Genomic DNA, 24,822 nt, shown 5'->3' on the forward strand with positions numbered 1-24,822 from the left:
AGATAGTACCAGAGCTGAGCCAAAAAGTTGAGCACGTTTCTTCGGGACCTACTAGTCTTAGAGTTACCTCTATGGTATTAGTTTTTAACATGATTGCGCAGTCGTAAAAATGTAATAAGATTGAAGCTGAAAGACTTCTAAGAAGTGTTTTAATGGGAAAATACAGTGAAATTAACGTTTAAATTTTGGTTGCCGAAAACAGTCAATGGGTGCTGAAGCCGACCTTTACACGGTAATCGCAAAATACCCAATAATGACTACAAAGTAAGCATTTTCGAGGGAGACTGGGACTACCCATTGAATGAGTAAAAATATTACCCATTTATGAGAATTTGCTACTCAAAAATTAATACTTACTATACTTGTTTTTGTAGTTGTAATTACTCATAAATGGGTAAAATTTTACTCATTTAATGGGTAGTCCCAGTTTCCCTCGAAAATGTACTCCGTGTCCTGTTACCGTGTACTCTATACATATCTATTTTCTCTTTCCCCTTGTTTTGATGTTTTTATTTTTCAATTTTTATTTTTTGGAAGGCTCAATCACGCAGCTTTACGGAGCTGTTGTAATGAGTTCATTTCGCACATTGTCCTTAAAGTATCAACGAAATTCCCAAACAAGCTATCACTATGAACCCTAATTGCTCGAATCGACCCACACTGTCAATCAAAGGCAGACAGGTACACCGAAGGAGATACCAGCAAGACGAGCATAAAAAAGCGGGCCAGTTCCATAAGCGGAGCATCCAATACCGAAGGCAAGCGCTTCGGACCGTCCACAACATGCTAGCACAAAGCCAACAACTGTTCGACCTTGAAACGAACCGGACCAAACAAAAATTTCTGCGACCAACGCGACGCAGCGCAGCATGCCATGTGTGTGTGTGTGCAAAAGCTGCACTCTGACAGCAGGTTGTTTGGCTATGGCTGGATTGCTATGATTGATCGCGCTTTTCAACCATTTTCGCACATATGGCCACTCGTTAGCCCCGTGCGCGATTGATGAGTTTGTTCAGCGGCATGACATGGCATGCTACGTTCAGGTTTTTGTTACTTAGAAACATTTGTTTTTGCTATGTGTAAAATAGCTTCGTCGGCGACTGCCAAGCGTTTTGTGACATTCCCGAAATGTCAACCACAACAATTTAAACACATTTTCCATGCTTCACGGCTCAGAACAGCTACGTTAAAATGTTTCTTGTTTGTCAATAGAAACATTGCTCGATCAACCAGCCTTGTCTAAGTGTTCTCTTTTGAGTAAATCTTTAAACCTTTAACAGCCTTAAAACACGAAATTCAAATTCAAAATCCCCCGTCCGCTGATGCATCATGATGGCCGCGGCAGCGGTTTCTAAGGTCAAAGTATTTGAGGTGAACCGAATTTCACTCCAACCGACGACGACCACGACGACGACGATGACTAGCTGTCAAACGTTTTCGCAAGTTCGCACGAAATCAGCTGTGACGCTTTTGTGGTGAATATGGAACCACACCACCACAGCTTTACGTTCATTCATAAAAATCGGCCGCACTCGAGGGAAAATTCCAAAATCAAAACATCGAGGGTGGCCATGCGCAGTCACGCAAGTCACCAAGGAGGCGGGAAATCTTCACACTGTGTAGCTTGCCTGTGTCCGTTCAATGCGGGGGGTGGTGTGGTGAGTTTTTGAATCGCTCGCTCGCTCGCTTGATCTGGTGTGGATGGTGAGTAAGTTGATTTGGGGTTGTTGTTTGCTGTTGTGTGCGCTTTATGTTTTGTTTGTTTTTTTTTTTCGTTGGCACAATAATTACTAGCTCAGTTCTCCGCTACAGCGATGGGAAATCGCCGCGTCGTCTTCGCTTTTAGTCAATCACTGATAACCGTAGGTACAGTAATAAACGATGAGACTGCGCATGACGCGAACTTTAGTGTAGATGAAAATTTTTGCCAACAAAGTGAACTTTTAAAAGCAAGCGAGATATGGAGCGGAAAGGTCATCTCTAAGTGGGCCTCCATTGAGTTCTGTTTTTTCTGTCGTGAAAATAGTGGAAACGAAACGCAAAACTAGTTCCAATAGTTAGTCGTAATTGCTTCCGATTGTTGTGCTCGTATAACTGAAACTAGATCAGAATCGTTCTCAAATAAGCTTTAAGCCTGCTAAAGGTTATTTATAGATCAACCCTAATTAAGTTTGCCCAAGTGTTTGCTTCGACGTAAAAACAGCCAAAATGCTCGATTCTACCAAAAAAGTTCAACCAGTTGTAGCTTAGTGTTATCAGTGTGTAAAATTGTATCAATTTTGAAGCATCTCATTAGTTAGTACGAAGCAGATAAACTCCAAAACAAAAGCAAAATGTCGATGATAAGATGCTGCTTCGAACCGGTGGAGATGCCAGAGTTTCTGGATTCGTTTGTGAAAAAATGCACCGAAGGATGTAAGTATTGATTCGCTAAGCATTTCGGGAACATTTTCCCACGAGGACAATTACTTCCTCCTTTACTGGGATTATATAACTTTCAACAGTCCGCAAGCATAAGAAAATTGGCATGTAGTAGGCCTTGGTGATGTGTGTAGCCTATACATATAGTCGCTCGAACGAAGAAGGCTGTTGCTCTTAGCTAATTCGTTCTATTTTATTCTGATGGCAATAGCTATGGCTGTATCCGTCGTTTAAATGATTTTTCATCAGACAAAGCTTGACGTAAAAACAATCAGATTATGGACTATCGTGTTTAAGGAGGAGGAGAGGGTGGTAATGGACAATAATAAACGGACTTATTCGATACGGTTATGTCTATCAAAAAATGAACACGGATAACGATCCAAATAGAGCATCGAGTCTTTCCCGAGCAAAAGCTTATACTCGTGTGGCATTTCAATTTCGGTCCGTAATTGAAAGTGCTTTCATCCATCAGATTTTGAGTAAATCCACTTTTGAGCAGTTCCTGGTAAAATAGCAAAAAAAATATTTTTTTTTTTAATCTATCTACTACCACAGACAAACAGACGTAACTCTTTGAAAAAGTTTTTCTTGAAAACATAGTATCTCAAAACATAGGACCTCAGTAACGACATCTCTCGGGCTTCTCGCGGAAAACAAGCTTGCTCGCTAACTCGCAAACAATATTGCATAAAAGTTCTATAGAATGTATATAAACGTCAAAGTGATCAGGTGCCAGCGCTGCGGCGAGTAGTTCGCGGAACTGATAATATTCAAAACAACCGTTAAATGCGTGAACGAAGATACACAATGAAGTGTTACGTCTGTTTGTCTGTGCTACTACTATGTGTATGAATGAGTTTAGGCTGTTTTTCACACAGATGGCGCTGTTCCATTGGCAGTAATAATATTCCTCATATTGAAATTTGGAAAAGCCAAACAAAATCAAATTTGAGAGAGCAACTTCTCTTTCACGAGCTCAATTTCTCAACATGCCATGTATTTGGATGTCACACAGTCGAACAGTCGAAGAACTAATCCTCCAACTGGTAATCATCTAGCCACAACGATCGTCGGGTAGTCCGCTTAGGACGACTGGGAGTCTCTGCACGCGCTGTTGATGAACGACGAAGATCGGTCGATGTCGACTGTTCGTGGTTCGAAGCCGTGGTTGATCGATCGGAGTGCTTTGTTGATCTTCAGCAGGTTCAAACTTGATTTTAGACGATGTATTGGTTCTTGATGTACTTGTAATATGTTGATCTCGGCCACTAGATGCACTGAGAAAACTATCGGCTGTTGTTGCTTCCTGAGGACCGTTGGTTCTGGTCAGTTCCGTAGAGTCCTGGTAACCACAAAATGCTGACGTATTAGCATCCCACACATACTTCCTATTTCGGCGATAGACTGCTTCTCCTACTTGTACCTGGTAGTCAAGATCATTCAGAACTTCTGCTATTCTTCCTCGGGTCTATTGCGTGGTACTTTTCGGTTTCAACTGTCCGCGCTGTAGTTTTGACAACTCCTGTACTGCCCTGTCGTGGTAGAACTTAGACTTCATCTTCCCTGACTCGATCTGCATCTACTGACTTGATTTGCAGTTGATGCTGAGGAACTGGAAAAATTCCTCTGGTTTTCCTGCCCGTCAGTTTCTGGTTACGGATATGATCGTTCATGTTTGGCCAGTATACCACCGAATGCGCTTTCCGCTGTGTAGCTCGCTCTCCCTGATGACTGTAGTGTAATAGGTTTAGAGCTTTCATTCCAAGGCAGCAACCACTGACTTGTGATCTTTAACGCAGTACGGAACATTTTTTCTTGCACTCGATTGCTTCCGATCGACAGTTAAACATTCTCCGAAACGTTTTATGACACGAGAAACAGTAGATTGTTGGATTCCCAACATCTTTCCGATGGCTCGAAAGATTTGGGTTATTGAAGTGAGTGTGCAAAATTTTCTCGCGCACGCGTTGACTCTATTTTCAAAACTATTAGAAATTTCACAATGAAACTCACGTAGTGTAAACAATACACGCTGACGCCATCTCACCCAAAATTTCATTAAAATTAATCCAAAGCGCAAAATGTCACAACTTTTTGAAAGTGATGCAATTTAACTGTGGACACGCTTTATGTGTTGTAACAGATCGTCTTGAATCTCGATATGCTCCAGTGTGTTAACCTTCTCAATTGCCTTTCACAACGCCTCTATCTCTTCACTATCTGCTGTCTGATCTACGTCAAAGTTCCGTGAGAGGATATCTGCTAGAATTAGCTTATTTCCTTTGACGTACTTCACTTCCAGATTGTAGCGTTGATGACTCAAAATCATCCTCTGGATTCGTTTCGGGGCACACGATACTGGCTTCTTGAAGATCGATAGTACCGTTAGATGGTCAGTCTTTACCATAACTCGCTGACTCCCAAATATATATTGGTCGAACCTTGTACACGCGAATAAAATTGCCAGAGTTTCCTTCTCGATCTGAGCATATTTTTGTTCGGTCTTAGTCAGCATACAGTACCGATGCATTAGAACCAACCGCTGGAAACTAACGATTTTAAATTGGCTCATTACTTGACTAGCCTATTGGTCCCAAGCAAACGATTAACGTACCCCATTCTAGTCGAAATTCTAGTACTACACTATGATTGTTTTGATTCGCTATGAAAGTTTGTCAGATAAAATGGGAGGTCCGTGGATGTTCCTATGTTTTCGAGGGGTGATTCGATTAGCTTGGGACCGAAGATAGTACTAGAGCTGAGCCAAAAAGTTGAGCACGTTTCTTCGGGACCTTCTGGTCTTAGAGTTACCTCTATGTTAGAACCGAACCTACACTGAACCAATTTGACATATTCCTGTTATGTGGAAGTCTAATAATTTTGCGCTATAAGATAATCCATTAAAAATGATATGATTGAAAATGTGTCAGGTAAATTCTATATGAATATCTGATACATTGACAATGCTGATAATATGAAAACTTTTATATGATCGCCATATGATAAATGAAAATCGGTCAAATTATAATAATTAACTGAAATGGATTTGAAACCCATAAGCATAAGCTTTACTTTTCACCACAATATAATATATGTGTCATAAATCAATCGAAGTAAAGTTTATGTGAAAATCACATGAAATTTACTTATTCTTTTGACACATATATTTAATCGATTTCTAAAAATAAATAGAAAAATAAACACCAGGCAGTGGGAGCTTTCACAGTTGTGTTTTTTTTATTGTAGCTGATTTAAGATTCGATCCAGAACTGTTGAGCTGTGATGCTTTTCGTGTCTGCGCTCGATTCCATTGGGCCACGGCTGACTTCAATATTGAACTCGTTCAATTAGCATGAAGTAATAACAGCTCTCCCAACATGGAATATAGAGCAACGTTATGCTCGTTTTGCTAGAGTGAAGAAAAATAGCACTGACCAATATATGCTCCGTTTCAGTGGTGTCGTGTATTCAAATCATTATTAATGCTCCTGTGTGCAATAAAACAACGACTACATTATATGAGTTCATGGAACTGGATCATGAAGTTCGAGTACTAGTGCTGGAATCTGAATTAGCCGTGTAGAAGGCTTACAATTAGAATCTTAGCAAATAAATATTGCAGTAGAATCATTTTTTTTCAATCTCAAAACATTCTTTTCCGGAACCCCTTATCTTATGAAACAATAACAAACAATGATTATTTATTACAGTATCATTGTTGTTAGCAATATTTAGTTCGACTAATCATTCTAATGAGTGTACGATAACATAGTTGAAAATTGTTTCAATAATTTATAAAGAACAATTATGTAAGATGTATTTTATTGGGAGCGATGTTCATCCCAGAAAAACATACCAAAACAAATGTTTGCTGTTGGATTTCTTAAAAGGCAAATCTATATGACTATTTAATGATTGGGATAGATCTTTTTACAATATTCAAACCTCAAAAATCAAAGGAAGCTATTCCAATGAGATATACATGTTTTCCTATACTGCAAAGTTAAATGACAGTCCAATAGTTTCTACATGTCTGTTTACACGCGACATATCAACAAACGTCAAAAATCGTTAAAACCAACTCCAATAAAATATACATGATTATCTTATATGATATATCTTTTAGTGAGCAATATTCATCATGAAAACAGGTACATTTTACTCGATTTGCTCATAGTGCAAACTTATATGATTTTCCATTAGTTTCTAGATGCCTGTTCCCACCCATGACATATCAACAGTTTTTCACCATGAAATATATCAGACAATATTCATATACATCTTACCTATCGCTAACCACGTTCGAAGCAAAGTATTATCAAGTACTAAGTATGTGAAATTACGATAGAAATCATTCCATATCGCAGTCATAGTTTTTAAGTGATAATCCATTGGAATCTATCAATCATCACATAGAATGAATAAATCTCCTGACATTGCTATGTTATAAGATGGATCCAATAAACGGTACATGTCGATTTGTTTCAGTGTATCGCAGAACTGCTCGCGTCACACTGAATCATCGTTTCGAGTAATCTGCTTCTTCCGAGCCTCGAGTGCCTTTTCTGCGACGGTTTCCCCAAGAACACGCATCTTCTGCTAGAGCATCTCCGAGTTCCACACTCATTTCTAAAAGCTTCGGTATAAACTTTGACATCTAGTTCGCTAGACCAAGAAACCGTTGCGATTCTACCATAGAGGTAACTCTAAGACTAGAAGGTCCCGACATAACGTGGTGAACTTTTTGGCTCAGCTCTGGTACTATCGTCGGTCCCAAGCTAATCGATTCACCCCTCGAAACATAGAAAAATCCACTAACCCCTTATTTTATCTGTCAAAATTTCATAGCGAATGAAAATAAACATAGTGTAGTACTAGAATTTCGACTAGAATGGGGTACATTAATCGTTTGCTTGGGACCAATCCAGCTTTCCATGTTCGGTAATGGCGGCCTGTTTGTATGAATAAATGTATCCTTCACTGTGCTTTTTGACACTATCTGGATGTTCGAATTTCAACCCCTTCTCTTTCCCTCTCCCAAGAACAGTAGAAAATGGAACAACATACGCCCTCCAGTTAGTGTCAAAAAGCACAGTGAAGGATACATTTATTCATACAAACAGGCCGCCATTACCGAGCATGGAAAGCTGGATAGGCTAGTCAAGTAGTGAGCCAATTTAAAATCGTTAGTTTCGTATTTATTGTTGATTCTACTGCGTTGTTAGGCTGGTGCATTTTACTAATAACGGTCGTCTTACTTGGGTCTGGTGTCAAACCGTCCTTCGAGAGCACATGTCCGTCAAAACCACTCTGTGATATTTTCCGCCGGGAAGTTTGTTTTTTATTTGTTTCGATAAAAAAAAAGAATTTACCTGCTCCAGATTCATTTAACTGGAGCTGAAGACGACTGGAAACCGTCTCCGCATACAATTCCTACTAACCTTAATAAACTTCGGGCGGTGTTATCCAGCTTTCCATGCTCGGTAATGGCGGCCTGTTTGTATGAATAAATGTATCCTTCACTGTGCTATATGACGTATGTTGTTCCATTTTTTTCTGTTCCTGGGAGACCGAAAGGGAGGGGTCAAAATCCAGATAGTGTCAAAAAGCACAGTGAAGGATACATTTATCATACAAACACGCCGTCATTACCGAGCATAGCAAGCTGGATACAATAATTTCGCCGTTTCTTAAAGCGTTCCCGCATAAACAATAACCATAAGAAGCGCCTAACCACCAATTCTGGATATCATCCCAACTTTATATGCTATGGTCGTACCATCTATGATAGCGTTAGTGTATGGTACCCGGTTATTAGGGTTTGCTCTGACACGGCTTGCCTTTTTTCCCAGATTTGGCTGACTGAGTGGCTCTTACTCAGTTTGACATTTCTCGTTTACGCAGATTTTGACAACCTAATCTCGAACCTAATGCATCAGCCGAAATTGAGTACGATCGACTCACCCGGTGAGTAAGCTGAAGTAAGCGTGTATACTTTTGCCTCCACTTTCCACTCCTGCTTTTCTTCGTTCTTCTTCAGACCCATGGTGGGTATATATCAGGCATAACATTTGATAACGGCACAAAAGCATTTGTAAACAAACTTTCTAATGCCCTTTACACGGGAACCGAAGTACGCCCGCGCAAACCAACAACATCATCGGATAGGTGCAACTATCACCTTCCCGAAAGGGGTATTGGTTTGCGTGGGCGTACTTTGGTTCGGGTGTAAAGGGCCTTAGAAAGTTTGTTTACAAATGCTTTTGTGCCGTTATCAAATGTTATGCCTGATATGTAGTCACCTTGTTCAGACCTAAGAGGTTTCATACGGCAAACGTTCGCGAAATGATTCAGCTTCCCGCAGCTCCGACATCTAGCATTTTTTGTGTGATCCATCCGTCCACAATCTTTCATAGAGATTTACAAGGCCATTTTTCACCACGTTTACTCTGACGAAAAATAAATCACAAACAGTGTTGATTGTTCGCAACATTTTCTCTTGGCGGGGATCTTATTATAACATCGACTCTGGTTTTCACCAGATTCGATGTTATAATTGGGTTCTTTGGGGGTATTGAGGTAATTGCATATTCGAAATCTGCATTACAAATGGAACCAAAATCCAAAATTTCATCAATTTTAGATCATTGGAACTATTTTAAATAAGTGTGATTACATTAGCAAAAGTCACCATCTTAGCGCCCCTCGGTGGTACTTTGTATGGGTGCGAGCTGTTAATTTGCTAGTTTTGTGTCAAACAGTGAAGTAATTATTTTGCTTTGAACTTGATTTACACGGATACGAATTTTGTTCATTTAAAACAAAAATATAAATGTTTGTACTCTAAACATATGAATTATTCAAAGTAAATTGAAAGCATGTTTAAAACCAAAATATTTATGTTTGAATTAAATTCAAAACCATGTTTATTTCAACAATATAGGATTTGGGTAAATGGTTTTTAGCGTGTCATGCCTTTTTATTTTCTTCTTGTTACATTCGGAAAAAGTTGCCCCAGCTTTGCTCAACCTCAACAGAAAACGGCCATCCATTCCGGATCCTCCTCCGATACCGAACATGGGAAGAAACCGGTATGAGGACGAGTGGCAGAAACCGAGGCAGAAACGGCAAAACGACGCTAATAACACAAATTTGCACCGGTTCCACTGAACTGGAACCCCCGGACACCCACCCCGACGGGTCCTCGCATCCCGGACCAGGACCCCAATACCCACAGGTCACCTTTAATCGCACCCGAAAAAAGAGCAGGAATTTAGATGCCCTGCCCCAAGTTCTTTTTTTCATTTCTTTGCAAACATGAGAAGCATGTTTAAAATAAACATATTTATTATTGTTCGCATAGCTGTCAAACCAAACAAAAATATATGCGTTTATTTTCAACACGAATATTTTTGAAATAAACGTAACATTATTTTTATTTTAAACATTGATTTCACATGGCTTCAAACAAGAAATACGTTTGAAATCAACCTAATTTATGTTTGTGGCCAGAACAAACTGAATTTACGTTTAAATTTACCTCAAATATTTTTGTTACGACGATACTTTTTTCTGCGTGTATGTGAGAGCGTGCACACAAAGAACAAAAATTGTATCTATAAAAATAGTCCATTTTCAATTTAAAAGTTCCCCTCAATTCTATGAACTAACTACAAAAACAGTCAACATAAAAGTTAAATTGTTGGCATAAAAGTTTTTTTTTCACGATCAACTTGTAATTTTAAAAGTTCATTTTTCAAAATTAAACGTGTTTAACTGTCAAAAATATCTCTTCAACGATGTGATTACTGCGTTTACTGGCAACCCGGGTAACCTACAATTGCCGCCTTTTCCACTTGTGGAATGTTGACGTCAGCTGCGAAAACGAGATAAATTTTATTCCAGAAGAAATGAAAAACAGCGGCCGTAATGTAATTCTGTAATTTGCCTCGATTGTCTATTAAATATGAGTGTGTTTAATATAATCATTGAACTGTCTTCAAAGTGGTAAGTGGCTGATGAGGATAGTTTCGTGGTTGGTGTGAGTAAGAAACTGAATATTATTTTAAATTTTAGAATATGGTTGCTCGTTGGAATGATCGAGAATTCATTCAATCTGATCTTTGCCTTCGACAAAACCGTTGCCTTCGGATTCACGACTTCACGGGGACAGGTTCGACCAGGTTGTGCGACAAACGAAGGAAGGGATCGACCATACGGTGAGGGTAGATCCGATGGAAGTAGCTTGATCGGAGACATGGTTATCAATCAGATATTATGATGTCGTAGTTTGCTATCGACGACGGCTGTACCCGCTGCGTGAGTTAAAATTAGTTGATAACGAAAGTCAACACACTTAACGTTAAATTTAAAAAACATTTTTGTATTTGCAGAAAACCGGTTACTCGTAGTGGTCCCTGGTGTTCCTTTTCTGTGTAAAGAATGGCACAAGCAAGGTACAATTGCAAAATGCAGACCAACGAGGCACTCGGCGGGTATACACACATTCCAATGTATGGCAGTGTCCGAAACCGGATCATGCGTTCCGCGCATTCTTCGTGATGACCATCACCTGTCGTGATTCCTACCAAGTGTTCTATCAGCACAAGTACTTTCTAGACGTCATTTTATAACATAATTGTAAATAAATATTTTTCCTGTATAATAATGCTTTTTTTAACGTTTGTTAAAATTCAAATTAAGAAACGCTTGCTCTAAAAATGAATTTATTTTATTTCCGATTAAAAATAGCCCATGTCATTTTAACTACACCACACTTTTCTGGTAAAAGTTTGTTTTGAAATGAGAATAATCCACTTTTAATTTCAACACTGCAACGTTTTTCATTTCACAGTGCTGCAATTCGTTTTGAAAGTTTCAACTTTTGGGGCAACTTTTGAATTGAGAGTTGACAGACTTTTGTTTTGAATGCTAATGACTTTCTACCAAAAAGAACCAATGCAAACTTTCAATTCTACTAATGGTTTTTTTAATTTTATAAACGAATATTTTTTGTGTGTGCTAGTGAATATCCGAGGAAAATATATAACAAATCGATGTCAACCTCATTTTGAAAGATCTACTTTCATACACTTTTTAGGTTATCCAGAGGAAAATAATCAACAACTTGCCGTGTAAAGTGCTCCCGCTAGTGACCCCGGTGAATGAGAACGACCCAAATTTGAGTTTAGTTCACTCATAATCGCCAAAAGTGCAGGAACTCAGCGATGAGTAAATTTGCCTCATGTTTTCGCAGGTTTTTCCAGGATTTTCCAGGGAAAAATTCCCGAATTTCAGAAAAGTAAAGATTGGATTCACTCAGTCTATTGTAGAAACACTGGAACCAACAATCAATACGAAACTAACGATTTTAAATTGGCTCACCACTTTAGTAGCCTATTGGTCCCAAGCAAACGATTAACGTACCCTATTCTAGTTGAAATTCTATTACTACACTATGTTTGTTTTGATTTGCTATGAAAGTTTGACAGATAACATCAGGGGTGTGTGGATTCATGCAGAACATGCAGGGGTGAGTGAAATAGCTTGGGACTGGTTGGGACCGTTGTTCTGGTACTGAGTGAGCCAAAAATAATAATGATTTTTTCGGGACCCAGTGGTCTTAGAGTTACCTCTATGCTGGAACACCAGCGGAGACACTGTTATGATTCCAATCGAACTGTCAAAAGTGGTTCCAATCTGCAATGTTAACAAATGGTTTGCTTCAATTAGGGAGGAGTATTAAAATCGTTTACCAATCACTCATGAACTCGATCGTCGGTGCATTGGCGAAGTCACTCGCAAGCAGTTACAAATGCAAATGACGCCAGGATTGCATTGATGTTTATCTTGTTGCCAAATTCGAGGGAGGCGACACATCTAAATCTCAATTCTAAATGCTCAAAAAATCCCACATTAGCGAATCAATCTTCGAAAAATCATCTTTAATTTCTCGCATCTACTTGCATCGTGCTTCATCTTTTTGCAGGAAATCTTCAAAATCGACATAAATCTTCCTTCTATCTACTCAGCGTGCGTGCAGCTAGCCACAGCGAAACACAATCTTTTCTCCATCGTAGATAGAGTCGTCCCCCTCGGCCAAATTCATGTTTTTTTTTTTCGCCGCTGGTCTCTTATTCCAGTGTTTCTAGTCTATTGGTACTACTCCGAGACTGAATAAAATTTTCATCAATCCCTAATAAAAATAACCATAAAAGAAAGCTTAACGACGTGTTCGGGGTATCATCCAAACCATTTGTGGGATAGTTTACCCATCCAGGATACAGTTCGTTTATGCTACTTGTTTATTAGGGATTTCCTCGTTTTCCGGCAGATTTTTTAGGTTTTCCACAGGATACAAATTTCACTCATCGCTGAGTTCGTGCACTTTTGGCGATTATGAGTGAACTAAACTCAAATTTGGGTCGTTCTCATTCGCCGTGTGCGTTCGTTAAACGTCACTAATCGCTATAACATTGAATCTGGTTTTCACTTCACGCTTATTTATTTGGAGGGGAAAAGCCCACACTATAGTGGGCGCAAAACCTTATCATTTCAGTACCAACAGATAACATGGAATCCTTTATAAAGTACCGGCTGTTGCTGATTGAGTGGCTTTTACTCAATTTTACGTTTCTCGTTTACTCAATTTTTGACAATTCCATACATCGGACAAAAGTGAGTACGATCGACTCACCCAGTGAGTCGTTCAAAAATAGCGTGTTGCTTGTGTACATCGATCGAATGGCAAAAGCTGCCAGCTCTATTCCTCAAGATTGTGCACAGGGTGGCCAGACCTACCGATTTGCTTACCGATTCACAGACGAAAGGTTAAATTCTAGATAGAGCAGGAATTAGGGCGTAACAGCTTAGGTAAACACTGACTTCTTTCGAAGAATTCTAGAAAACCAAGGCTTGCCCACACAAATCAAAATCACCATCGAATAGGGAAAGGCTTCCTCTATCTATGGTTTGCGTTGGCGTACCTTTATTTCCTACACAGCAAAAAAAGTTGTTGAATATTACATCGAAACTGCTGCAACCAGGTCAATCCATCGGTTGTGTAATATCACATTGTACGATGTACATCGATTTTGCAAACAAAATTACATCCATTGATGTAATATTGTATCTGCTTTTTACTATTACATCATTATTTCATACATCAGCTTGAATTACATTGATCGCTATTACATTTTTTTTTGCTGTGTAGAAATCGTCGAGAGAAGTCATTGTTTACGAAAGCTTTTACGCCCTAATTCCCGCTCTATCTAGAAATGCTACCGATTTTTCCCTTATCCTACCGAGAATCACAGATTTTTTGTAACCTTGAAAAATGTTCAATACCAATGTTCTGTTTTCCGTGTAGTCAGAATTAGCATTAGAATCGAGATTAAAATAAGAAATATTGATTTCGACACGTTTAAAGCAGAAGAACTGAAGGACAGTGTATCAAGTATCGGGAAAGCCTTCTTAAGACGGCCTACCCTAATAAAAATTGTATGGTTAATTTGCTTAACGACGTGTTCTGGGTATCATCCAAACCATTTATGGAATAGTTCAATGATTTGGGTTATCGTTCGTTTATGGTTATTTTTTATTAGGGTACCGATAACTACCGATAAAAGCTACCGATAATGAAAAAGGCCATTTGTGCACTGCATTTTACGAGCAGTGAGTTCAACCCTGCACTCAGAGTCAAGGCTTCATCAGACCGTCACACCCCTGTCGGTTTTCAATCAGCTGATGATGTTTGCGTTCGTTCCATTTCCATTCCGTTCCCCGCTGTTGACAGTCGTGCTGGACGAAAAAAAAAAAATAACAACTCACACCAAAATAATTTTTGGATTCAGTTTTTTTTTCTTTTCATCCGTCTGGAAGAAAAATGTATCAAAAGTGCACAAAACTGACCATATTTTCCCCTTAATGTATTCAGTCTGTTTACGTGTAAAGCTCAGTGATTGAAAAGTGACTCTTCACTCGAAATATCGTCCTAAAATGATGGGTAAATCACCGTTTTCTACTTTCTCATCAGACGCAGCCATGTTGGCATTGAATCAAAATGATTAAAAAGTTTAATGCAATGACTCATCCCTTTAATGGCAATACCTACTAAATAAATTAACAATCGATTTTCTCTTCAGGTTGTTGCGGTTGCTGTTCGGCCTTGCGGCCTCGCTACAAACGCCTGGTGGATAACATCTTCCCGGTGAACCCGGAGGATGGCCTGGTCAAGTCGAACATGGAGAAGCTCACCTTCTATTCTTTGCGCTCGCCGGAAAAGCTGGACCGCATCGGGGAGTATCTGTACCAGCGAGCGTCGAAGGACATCAACCGGAAGCGGTACAAGTTTGTGGAGATAGCCATGGAGGCGATGGACTTGCTGCTGATGGCTTGCCATGCTCAGATTTTGAATCTGTTCGTCGAGAGTTTCCTCCGAATGGTGCAGAAACTGATGGAGGACACCAATCCGACGCTGCAGATTATGGCAACGAATTCGTTTGTGCGATTCGCGAACATCGAGGAGGATACGCCTTCTTATCATCGGCGGTACGATTTCTTCATTTCCAAGTTCAGCTCGATGTGCTACGGAAACAATGATGATGTGGAACTGAGGGATAATATGCGGATGGCGGGCATTAAGGGGCTGCAGGGGGTCATCCGGAAGACGGTTTCGGATGATTTGGTGGAGAATATTTGGGAGAAACAGCACATGGAGAAGATCGTTCCGTCATTGCTGTTCAATATGCAATCGGCGAGTGGTAGCAAGTCGGTGGACCAGGAAGCGACTCCGTCGACGCCTCCGGTTCTGGCGGAAGCTGTGCTCAGGGAGCTGGTTTCCCGTGCTTCTTTTGGACATATCCGAGCAGTGTTGAAACCCCTGCTGACTCACTTGGATAGCCACAAGCTGTGGGTACCGAATCGCTTTGCGATCGACACCTTCCGGATTGTGATGATCTCGATTCAACCTCAGTATTCGTACACCGTAGTCGAGACGCTGATGTCCCATCTGGATCAGAACTTGGCTTCCTCGCCGAAAACACGAACTTCGCTCGCGGTTGTTCTATCCAAGATCATCGCCATCGCTGCTGGGGAGAGCGTAGGACCATCCGCCCTGGACATTATCAACAATCTGCTAACGCATCTGAAGACATCGGTCAGTACCCAGCACGAGTCCACTCCGGAGGAGACCCAGTACCAGGAAGCTCTGATCAACGCTCTAGGCGAGTTTGCCAATCACCACCCGGACTATCAGAAGATCGAAATTATGCTCTTCATTATGAACACCGTTCCGGACCCTTCGAAGAAGAGCAAAGGCGATCAGCTTCTTCAGAACATCCTTCTCAAGTCGTTGCTCAAAGTCGGAACCCAGTATCGGACCGTGTCCTTTGAAAAAGCCTTCCCCGTGTCGTTCCTGCAGCCACTGCTCAAGATGGCACGGGCCACATCCGTTCCGATTCGAGTCATTGTCATGCAAATCTTCCAACAGTTGCTCGATCGCCACCAGAATCAGCACCTGCTGTTCGTGATCGAAGTGAGCAATTATCCCACCCTCACGGTGGAGCAAGCTTCCCGATCGGACATCCTCTTCACGCACAAATATGGATCGAACATACTGCAGGCAATTCTGGATGGAATGTCCCAGGAGAACCACATGGAAGTACTGAAATCGTCGTACAACACCGCCGGACTGATGATCGTGGAGATGGCTTGCAGCGAAACGGTGCAGGAGTTCCTGCTGTTTGTACTAAGGTATTTTTTTCTAGATACTTGATCACCGTTTAGTCTTTTAACGCGCGCTTTTCCACCGTTTCAGTGTCCAGCAGGTGGCCATCACCGAAGTCGAGCTGTCTCCGAAGCATCGTTGCAATCTCCACAGCATTGCCGTCGCTCTGTTGATCCTAATCGGTCGCTGCACCGGCATCGGAACTCTCGTGGAATACGCCGAAAAAGTCATTCAATCTCGTCTGGAGGACGCCACCTACCTGCTGCCACCGCTGATGGATAACGAAAAGCCCGCTCCGAGCACGCTGAACACGAATCAACCCCACTTGATGATCGACAAACTGGCCTTGGCCGAATGCCTCCAGCAGGCGGGTTTGGAGCACAACCGAGTGCAGACGGGAACGCCCTACTCTCTGAACCAGACGGACATGTCCGCTCATCGCCACTCGTGGGTCGATACCAGTAAGTGCTATAGTTCGAATCTCAATCAAAACAACCAATCAATTTCCAAATTCTCCGAATTTCAGGTGCAGCCCGGAACAGCATCGTGGACGCCAACTACAACGACGTCGAATCTGTCAGCAGTTCCCCCGGGGTACAGAAGCGCAGTCTGCCGTTGGACTTCAACTTCGAATCGATGAAGCGGGTGTTGGCCGAGCCGACGGAGGCCAACAAGCGCGAAGCTCGCGAAAAGCAAGCCGCCATCGGGCGAACCTTCCGCGAGACGGCATTCGAAGATTTGGTTCGCCGGACGGAGCCGCAACACGATGTGCTGCAGAACAAGCTGAACGAAATCTTCAACTCGCTGTCGGCGGAGCGGCAGATCCACTGCGGCAATCAGCTGGTGCTGAATTCCGCCGCTGCGACGACGGTCGTGGACGGAGGCATTGGCGGCGGACTTGGAGGGGGCAAGTTGAACCAGCAGCGGCCGATCTACGAGAACAATTTCCCGGAACTGTTCTTCTACTAAGCTAGTGGATGTGGTTTTATTTTTGTTGTATCTTATGGTGTATTTATTGTTAGCTAGTCGGGAAGAGGGAAGGCGAAAACACTCGGTAATACATTTTGGGGAATCGTTGTATTTAAATCGAATATATCAAACTACAAAGTATTAGAGTATTTAGTCAATTTGAATCATTGACGTTGAGGTCACCATTAAAGGGATTCTGGAAGATTTGCTATAATAAAGTATTCTATTCTCCACTATAAATATGTTTTGATTCATTCATGTTTCCTAAGCACCACATACCATTTAGTGGGGACATCTCTGCAGTAAAAATGTACATTTACCACCTCTGCTCCCGTCAATATCGATGCATAACAGATTGAAAAAATAGACAAAAAGGTCGAATACTTAAATGGTTCAAATGGTCAAAAGGTCAAGTCGCTCTTACTGGATCAAAATACAATAAAGACTTTAACGTGTCTATGTATGGCTCCTCCAAACTTTAAGAATCAAATTAATTCTAAAGCATGCGTGTTTGGAAGTCACATTATCATGTTACAATATAAACCTAAGAATGAACCAATTACATAATATACCTAGGAGAAAAAAAGGAAAGGTGATTTTCTCCTACGGAAATAAATATAAAGACGCCATACAAAATCGAAGGGAAATTGGTAACTTCCGATGCATGATTTAGCATGTCATCAATTATTGCGGCTCCAAATTAATCAAAGAGTTCTCATTAATCTCGATTTTTGCTAAATTTTAAGCATATTCAATCGGTAGAAGTTCTCAAAATTCACAAAAAAAAATCATTGGTTGATCATCAATGATCACATAGGAGATACATACATTTAGGCGCTTCCTGGCCGAACGCTACCCGAGCATGTAGGAGAATATCATTGACCACCTATCTACACACACCTTGGTAAGGTAGTTGAATTCGAGATACTGATCTGATATTTTTCAGTGTGTAGCGATGTTTGTTTTATTTCTTTCAATAGCAGACAACAACTCGTGTATGTTGGACGTAAATATAATTATGTAGTACTGTAATCGGTTGTTCTAAGTTTCATTATCCGAAGTTCCTTTTTCGTCCTTTTCCGCATGTGTTGCTTCCTGTTGGCTGGTTGTTTTGTCCACAGGTTATGGGCCCAGCGCAGGAGAAGTGAAGAAAAGTGCTGAACTGAAAAAGAAACTGTTCTAGTGTTTTTTATTTTATTTTCTCGCGGACTCTAAACGTGTGGTAGCCATTTTTTTTTTTTCATAATGGCGGACGGTGCAAAAGTTTCATTCCCCAAGTTGAGTCAAACGAACTGGGCTTCTTGGAAGCAACGAATGGAATGGTTGCTCGAGAAGGAGGATTTGTGGGATGTCATAAGTGTTGCAAAGCCGGAACCGGAGACGGAAGAATGGAAGAGTCGCGATCGGAAAGCTCGTGCGAACATTGGACTTTTTCTCGATGAAAGTCAATTCAAGTTGGTGAAGAATTCAGACAGTGCTCGTGGGATGTGGAATGCTCTACGGGAGCACCACGAAAAAGCAACAATGTCCACCGTTGTGCATTATCTAAACCAACTGTGTAGTGCAAATATGGCTGAAAATGGGAACATGGAAGAACACTTGAACACGATGGAAGAGTTGTTTGATAAGTTGATTGCTGCGGGGCAAAACTTGGACGAGTCGTTGCAGATAGCAATGATTTTCCGTAGTGTTCCTCCGTCGTATCGAAGCTTGGTGCAAAGTTTACAGTGCCGGGCAGATGCTGATTGGACAGTTGTGCTGGTAAAAGCTCGCCTTTTGGATGAGTACAACCAACGGCGGGAGAGAAGTGATGTTTTGTCGAACGATATGAAAGCGATGAAGCTCGATGCAGGTGAAAACAGAAGAGAAAAAGTGTGTTATTTCTGTAAACAACCCGGTCATTTTCGAAAGCATTGCAAGAAGTTGCAGTCGAAGAAGAATATTTGTGAAGATGAGAAGAAACAGTGGCATCGGAAGGATGATAATTACAGAGGTGGAAATCCTAAAGCAAAACAGGCCCATAACGCGGGTGGTTCTGGGGGATCCGTGTGTTTTATGGCTGGTGATGCGATGCCGGGCTGTTGGGTAATTGACAGTGGTGCGACGCGTCATATGACGAGTGATCGATCGTTTTTCGAGTCAATGAACGCTAGTGACTATTCGAGAGTTACGCTTGCCGACGGTAATAAAACGAAAGTGTGCGGTGTCGGTGAGGGCGTCGTTTTCGGTGAGAACGGACGTGGTGACCGGGTAGAAGTAACTTTGAAAAACGTACTGTACGTGCCGGAACTGGATGGTGGTTTAATTTCGGTGAGTCAACTGGCTGCGAATGGATTCGCGGCGAAATTCGATGCAGCGTCGTGTGTGATCCAGAATGAAAAGGGTGAATCAGTGCTAGTTGCAGATAAAGTTAGCAACCTATACCGGTTGCGGATTTATGAACGTTCAATGAAAGTTGGCGGTGAACATCATGAGCGGTGCCAGCATACTTGGCATCGTCGGATTGGCCATCGAGACCCTGATGTGCTGAGGCGAATAGTAGCAGATGAGCTGGTAAGTGGTTTCATTTTACATGATTGTGGGGCTCGCATCGTCTGCGAGTGTTGCATGAAGGGCAAGCTTGCGCGAAAGCCTTTTCCTCCTGTGACTGAGCGGAAATCTTCACAGCCCCTGGAGTTGGTTCACACGGATCTGTGTGGCCCAATGGAAACCACTACACCATCGGGAAATCGCTATCTGATGACGCTCATTGACGATTTCAGCCGGTACACAACCGTGTATCTGCTGAAGAATAAATCAGAAGCCTCAGGAAAGATTCAGCTGTATGTTCGGTGGGTGGAGAATTGTTTCGGGCGTAAGCCACGCGTCATTCGATCCGATGGCGGAGGCGAGTACGTCAACCGTGAGCTGCGGGAGTTTTATGAAGCTGAGGGCATAAAGGCGCAGTACACCATGCCGTATTCTCCGCAACAAAACGGCGTCGCCGAGCGCAAGAACCGATCAATACAGGAAATGGCGATTTGTATGTTAGCAGATGCTGGATTAGGAAAACTGTATTGGGGCGAGGCTGTCTTGACGGCAACTTACCTGCAAAACCGGCTACCATCCAGGGTTGTAGTGAAGACACCGTTCGAACTTTGGACAGGACGCAAGCCAAGTTTTGAACATCTTCGTGTATTTGGATGTGATGCTTATGTGCACATACCTGATGCAAAACGATCTAAGTTAGATGAGAAGTCTATTAAACTAACTTTCGTTGGCTATTCTGAGGACCATAAGGGATATCGTTTTCTCGATTTGGTTACTAATCGTGTGACCATAAGTAGAGATGCGATGTTCATTGAGCTTGGTAATGGATCGGAACGATTGGGTGAACGGAAATCTGAGGTTGTGTCAGAGGAGTTGGATGATTCCGTTGTTATCCCGATCAACCCGGTGACGACTGGTCGAAATGCTGTAGACGATGATGTTTCTTCTGATGACTTTGAAGGTTGGAGTTCTGCGGATGATCCGTCAGAAGAAGATTTTCAAGGTTTCAGTGATGAAGGTGATCGTCAAGAGGAGGAGCAAACATTGCAGCGTATTCAAAGGAGAACTAGAGGTGTTCTACCAAGACGGTATGACAATTTTGTTGTGGGTATCGCTGAGTTTTCTTCATTTGAACCAACCGATTACCGGAAGGCGTTGGAGATTTCGAAATGGAAGGAAGCGATGGATTCGGAAATTGGATCACACAACTTGAATGGAACCTGGGAGCTGGTTCATCTACCGGAAGGAAGAAAAGTGGTTGGGTCACGGTGGGTGTTCAAGCTAAAACGTAACGAAAGTGGGGAAGTCGTGAAGCATAAGGCAAGACTGGTGGCGCAAGGCTACAATCAACGCTACGGTGTTGATTACTTGGATGTGTTCGCTCCGGTAACGCGGCAGGAAACTCTACGTGCGCTTCTGGCAGTAGCAGGGAAGAAACGTATGGTAGTGCAACACATGGATGTTAAAACGGCGTACCTACACGGTACCATCGAAGAGGAGATCTACATGCGACAGCCCCCCGGATATGAAGTTGCTGGTAAGGAGAACATGGTGTGCCGACTCAGGAGGAGCATCTATGGCCTCAAGCAGTCAGCACGATGCTGGAATCGTGCATTACATGCGGTGTTGATGAAGCTAAAGCTTGAACAATGTGAATCAGATCCCTGTTTGTATGTTCGACGTGATGGTTCGAAGACGGTATATCTTCTTGTATACGTCGACGACATATTAGTTGCGTGTACGCAAACAGCAGTTATAGATGCTGTGTTCGAAGCACTTCGGAAGGAGTTCGATGTTACAAACCTTGGAAAGGTGAAGCATTTTCTTGGTCATGAGGTGCGCTGCAATGGAGGATTCTACAGCCTACGCTTGACAAGTTACATCGATGCTTTGATCGAGAAGTTTGGTCTCAAGGACTGCAACCCTTCTAAATCACCAATGGATCCGAGCTATGTCAAATCGGATAGCAACAGCAAGCCGTTTGAAGATGTTACTCTGTACCGAAGTTTAGTAGGTGCCCTCCTTTACGTGGCGGTAAATGCTAGGCCAGATGTGGCAGCAAGTGTATCTCTTCTTGGAAGAAAAGTGAGCAATCCTTCAGAAATAGATTGGAAAGCGGCGAAGCGGGTAGTCAGATATCTAAAGGGAACAAAAGACCTTAAGCTGGAATTTGGAGCTGGAAAAGGATGGATACTCGAGGGCTACTCAGATGCAGACTGGGCAGGCGACCAAGCGACTCGGAAATCTACAAGTGGGTACATATTCTTCTTTGGAGCTGGACCGATTGCATGGGTGAGTCATAAACAATCCTGTGTAAGTTTATCTTCTATGGAAGCGGAATATGTGGCATTAAGCGAGGCGTGCCAGGAGCTAATCTGGCTGCGTCGATTGATGGAAGATCTTGGGCAAGTTCAGCAGTGCACAACAGTCTACGAGGACAATCAAAGCTGTTTGAGTTTCATCAAGGCGGAACGAACAAGCAAGAGATCCAAACACATTGATACAAAGCAGCATTTCATCAAGGATTTGGTAAATCAAGGCGTTGTGAAATTGGAGTTCTGTCCATCAGAGATGATGATAGCTGATGCACTAACAAAACCGTTGGGAGCGACCAAGTTTCGACAGATGTTGGAACAAACTGGACTCATCGGATGAATTTCTGCGGTGATCATTGAGGAGGAGTGTAGGAGAATATCATTGACCACCTATCTACACACACCTTGGTAAGGTAGTTGAATTCGAGATACTGATCTGATATTTTTCAGTGTGCAGCGATGTTTGTTTTATTTCTTTCAATAGCAGACAACAACTCGTGTATGTTGGACGTAAATATAATTATGTAGTACTGTAATCGGTTGTTCTAAGTTTCATTATCCGAAGTTCCTTTTTCGTCCTTTTCCGCATGTGTTGCTTCCTGTTGGCTGGTTGTTTTGTCCACAGAGCAAAGCTGGAGATCAAATTGAAATCAAAATTTGCTGTTATGATGTAACTTATTTTGATAACTCCAGTTGATCTCATTGTGGTTGACTTAACGGTTAACACAGCAAAATGAGAGCAAAATCACAGACAATCAGACATAACACTTGCAAGTTGTTCATCGAACAAGCATTTAACGGTCAATTTAAAAGTATCGTAGTTGGTAGTACCGCCACCTGTGGCGCGCATAGTCAATTACCTTGCGTTTGACGTTTACACACAACCGCCATCTGTTCAACGTACTACCCACCACAGTGTACTCAATAGATGGCGGTAATGTTTTAACGACGATGTTTTACAGTGAGAAATATTCAATGCGTTATGTCTGTTTGTCTGTGGCAAAATGTTACACTGTTGAATCAAACAGAATACTAATCTTGCTTATATAGTTGCAGCAACCAGTGGAAACTAACGATTTTAAATTGGCTCACTACTTGACTAGCCTATACTGAGATAATTATCCCTACAAATTTCATAAACTACATCGTATGAACGCATGCAAATACAAGCCTGAATCAATTTCATAATAAATTATCTTATGTTCTCATACTCCATCTATAGTATTCATAATTTGATACAACAAGAAGGATACGAAAAACATTAAAATTTCATAAACACATCGTATGAATTATTTTGGTTCAGCTTACGGCAAAAAATCATACGAAGATCGTTAGAAATTTATTAAGACAGTGCAAATCAAAACAACAAAAAACAAGATGGCGGATCGAGCTTCAAGACGTGGCGCAAGGCTCCGTAAACCTGTAAGTAAATGTAATTCGTATTGTTTCATTGTAGTTTACAACTTTATTTACATTTGTAGACAGTTAAGCAAGCTGCTGCTGCTGCTACAACCATAGAGGTAACTCTAAGACCACTGGGTCCCGAAGAAAATCATTATTATTTTTGGCTCACTCAGTACCAGAACAACGGTCCCAAGCAGTCCCAAGCTATTTCACTCACCCCTGCATGTTCTGCATGAATCCACACACCCCTGATGTTATCTGTCAAACTTTCATAGCGAATCAAAACAAACATAGTGTAGTAATAGAATTTCAACTAGAATAGGGTACGTTAATCGTTTGCTTGGGACCAATAGGCTACTAAAGTGGTGAGCCAATTTAAAATCGTTAGTTTCGTATTGATTGTTGCTACAACTGCTTCTGCTTTCAACAGCACGTCGGAAGAGACAACCGGATCGGGTAAGTGTCAGATTTATTTTTCGTTTTTGTTTTGATAATTTAATACAACAGTAAAAATTTTTGAACGGGAATCGGACACGAGTACAAGCAAAACTACTCGCAAAATCGTAAGTATAAAGTTCTCAGTTGATTCGTTATTTTTTTACAATACCGAAGGTTATCCAGCCCCGAGCTAAAAGCCTCCCTTATAAAGAAAACCTAACCTAACTTTACAATTTTTGTTTACAGAAATTGGAACCACCATCAATATCCAAATCAGCTTTTCCTCCTGCCACAGCTTCAATAATTCAACTGGAATCTTCTATTCCAGCTGTGTTGAAGCGAAGACAACAAATCAAGACTCTTCCATTTTCTCATACAAATGCTATGAGACAGATACAATCGCGTCATCTGCCGCTCAAAGGTAAATGCTTCGAACGAATTTGATAGCAAAGATTACATCCTCAGAAGAAGGGTTTGTGTATTTGCTCATTTGTTTATACGTTGCTTCCACCTTCACTCAAGTGCAGCGCTACTGTATCTGTCGCTTGGATTCTGGCAAAGTTGCCAGTCTTCTTGATTTGTTGTCTTCGGTTGAAGGCAACATGGTTGACAGAAAATGACGCTAAAGTGCTGCAGAAAAGGAGGTCCTTGGAAAATGTAATAATAAAAATGTTATAATAATAATATAGTAATTAATCAACTCAAACTATATTTTTCATTCATATCCATACACACTATTTTTATTTTGCTGGAAACCAGCAAAGTTTTGCTGGATTTTGCCGAGCTGTAAAATCAGCAATTCTTCCAGCAAAATATTGTTGCTGAACGACCAGCAAAATGACCCGACGTAAAAGTGACAGCTGTTTACTGAAACATCAGCAATATTTACTGGATATCCAGCAAACCCGAGAGGCAATGATTTTGCTGAAAGATCAGTAATTTGTTGTAATACGATTGAATTGGAATTGCATTTAAAAATGAAATAAAACACAATCTAATGTGGTATTATATTACGCA

General features: G+C 41.4%; 1 protein-coding gene across 2 annotated transcripts; it reads left to right on the plus strand.

The window, feature by feature from the left end:
- The first annotated feature begins 2,269 nt into the window (after positions 1-2,269).
- stmA (Protein EFR3 homolog stmA) lies at positions 2,270-17,318 on the plus strand. Of its 2 annotated transcripts, none has more exons than XM_065227070.1 (4): positions 2,270-2,415; positions 14,568-16,176; positions 16,241-16,611; positions 16,677-17,318. In XM_065227070.1, exons 1-4 carry the CDS (start codon positions 2,334-2,336, stop codon positions 17,117-17,119), a joined length of 2,505 nt encoding a protein of 834 aa, XP_065083142.1. In that variant the 5' UTR covers positions 2,270-2,333; the 3' UTR covers positions 17,120-17,318. The 2 variants fall into 2 exon arrangements, with proteins under 2 accessions (XP_065083142.1, XP_065083151.1); XM_065227079.1 differs by lacking the exon at positions 2,270-2,415 and adding an exon at positions 14,281-14,428 and having other exon boundaries at positions 16,677-17,317.
- Positions 17,319-24,822: the final 7,504 nt, after the last annotated feature.

This window comes from Ochlerotatus camptorhynchus, unplaced genomic scaffold, assembly GCF_037179485.1.
Source record: "Ochlerotatus camptorhynchus isolate MF236.1 unplaced genomic scaffold, CSIRO-AGI_Acam_v1.1 ptg000022l, whole genome shotgun sequence".
In the NCBI taxonomy this organism is placed as follows: Eukaryota; Metazoa; Arthropoda; class Insecta; order Diptera; family Culicidae; genus Ochlerotatus; species Ochlerotatus camptorhynchus.

Excerpts from the sequence above, each read along its gene's own strand:
- stmA (XM_065227070.1), top strand. The coding sequence starts at position 2,334 with ATGTCGATGATAAGATGCTGCTTCGAACCGGTGGAGATGCCAGAGTTT. Across the intron at positions 2,416-14,567 it reads GAAAAAATGCACCGAAGGAT|GTTGTTGCGGTTGCTGTTCG; the intron begins GTAAGTATTGAT and ends TTTTCTCTTCAG. Across the intron at positions 16,177-16,240 it reads TTCCTGCTGTTTGTACTAAG|TGTCCAGCAGGTGGCCATCA; the intron begins GTATTTTTTTCT and ends CCACCGTTTCAG.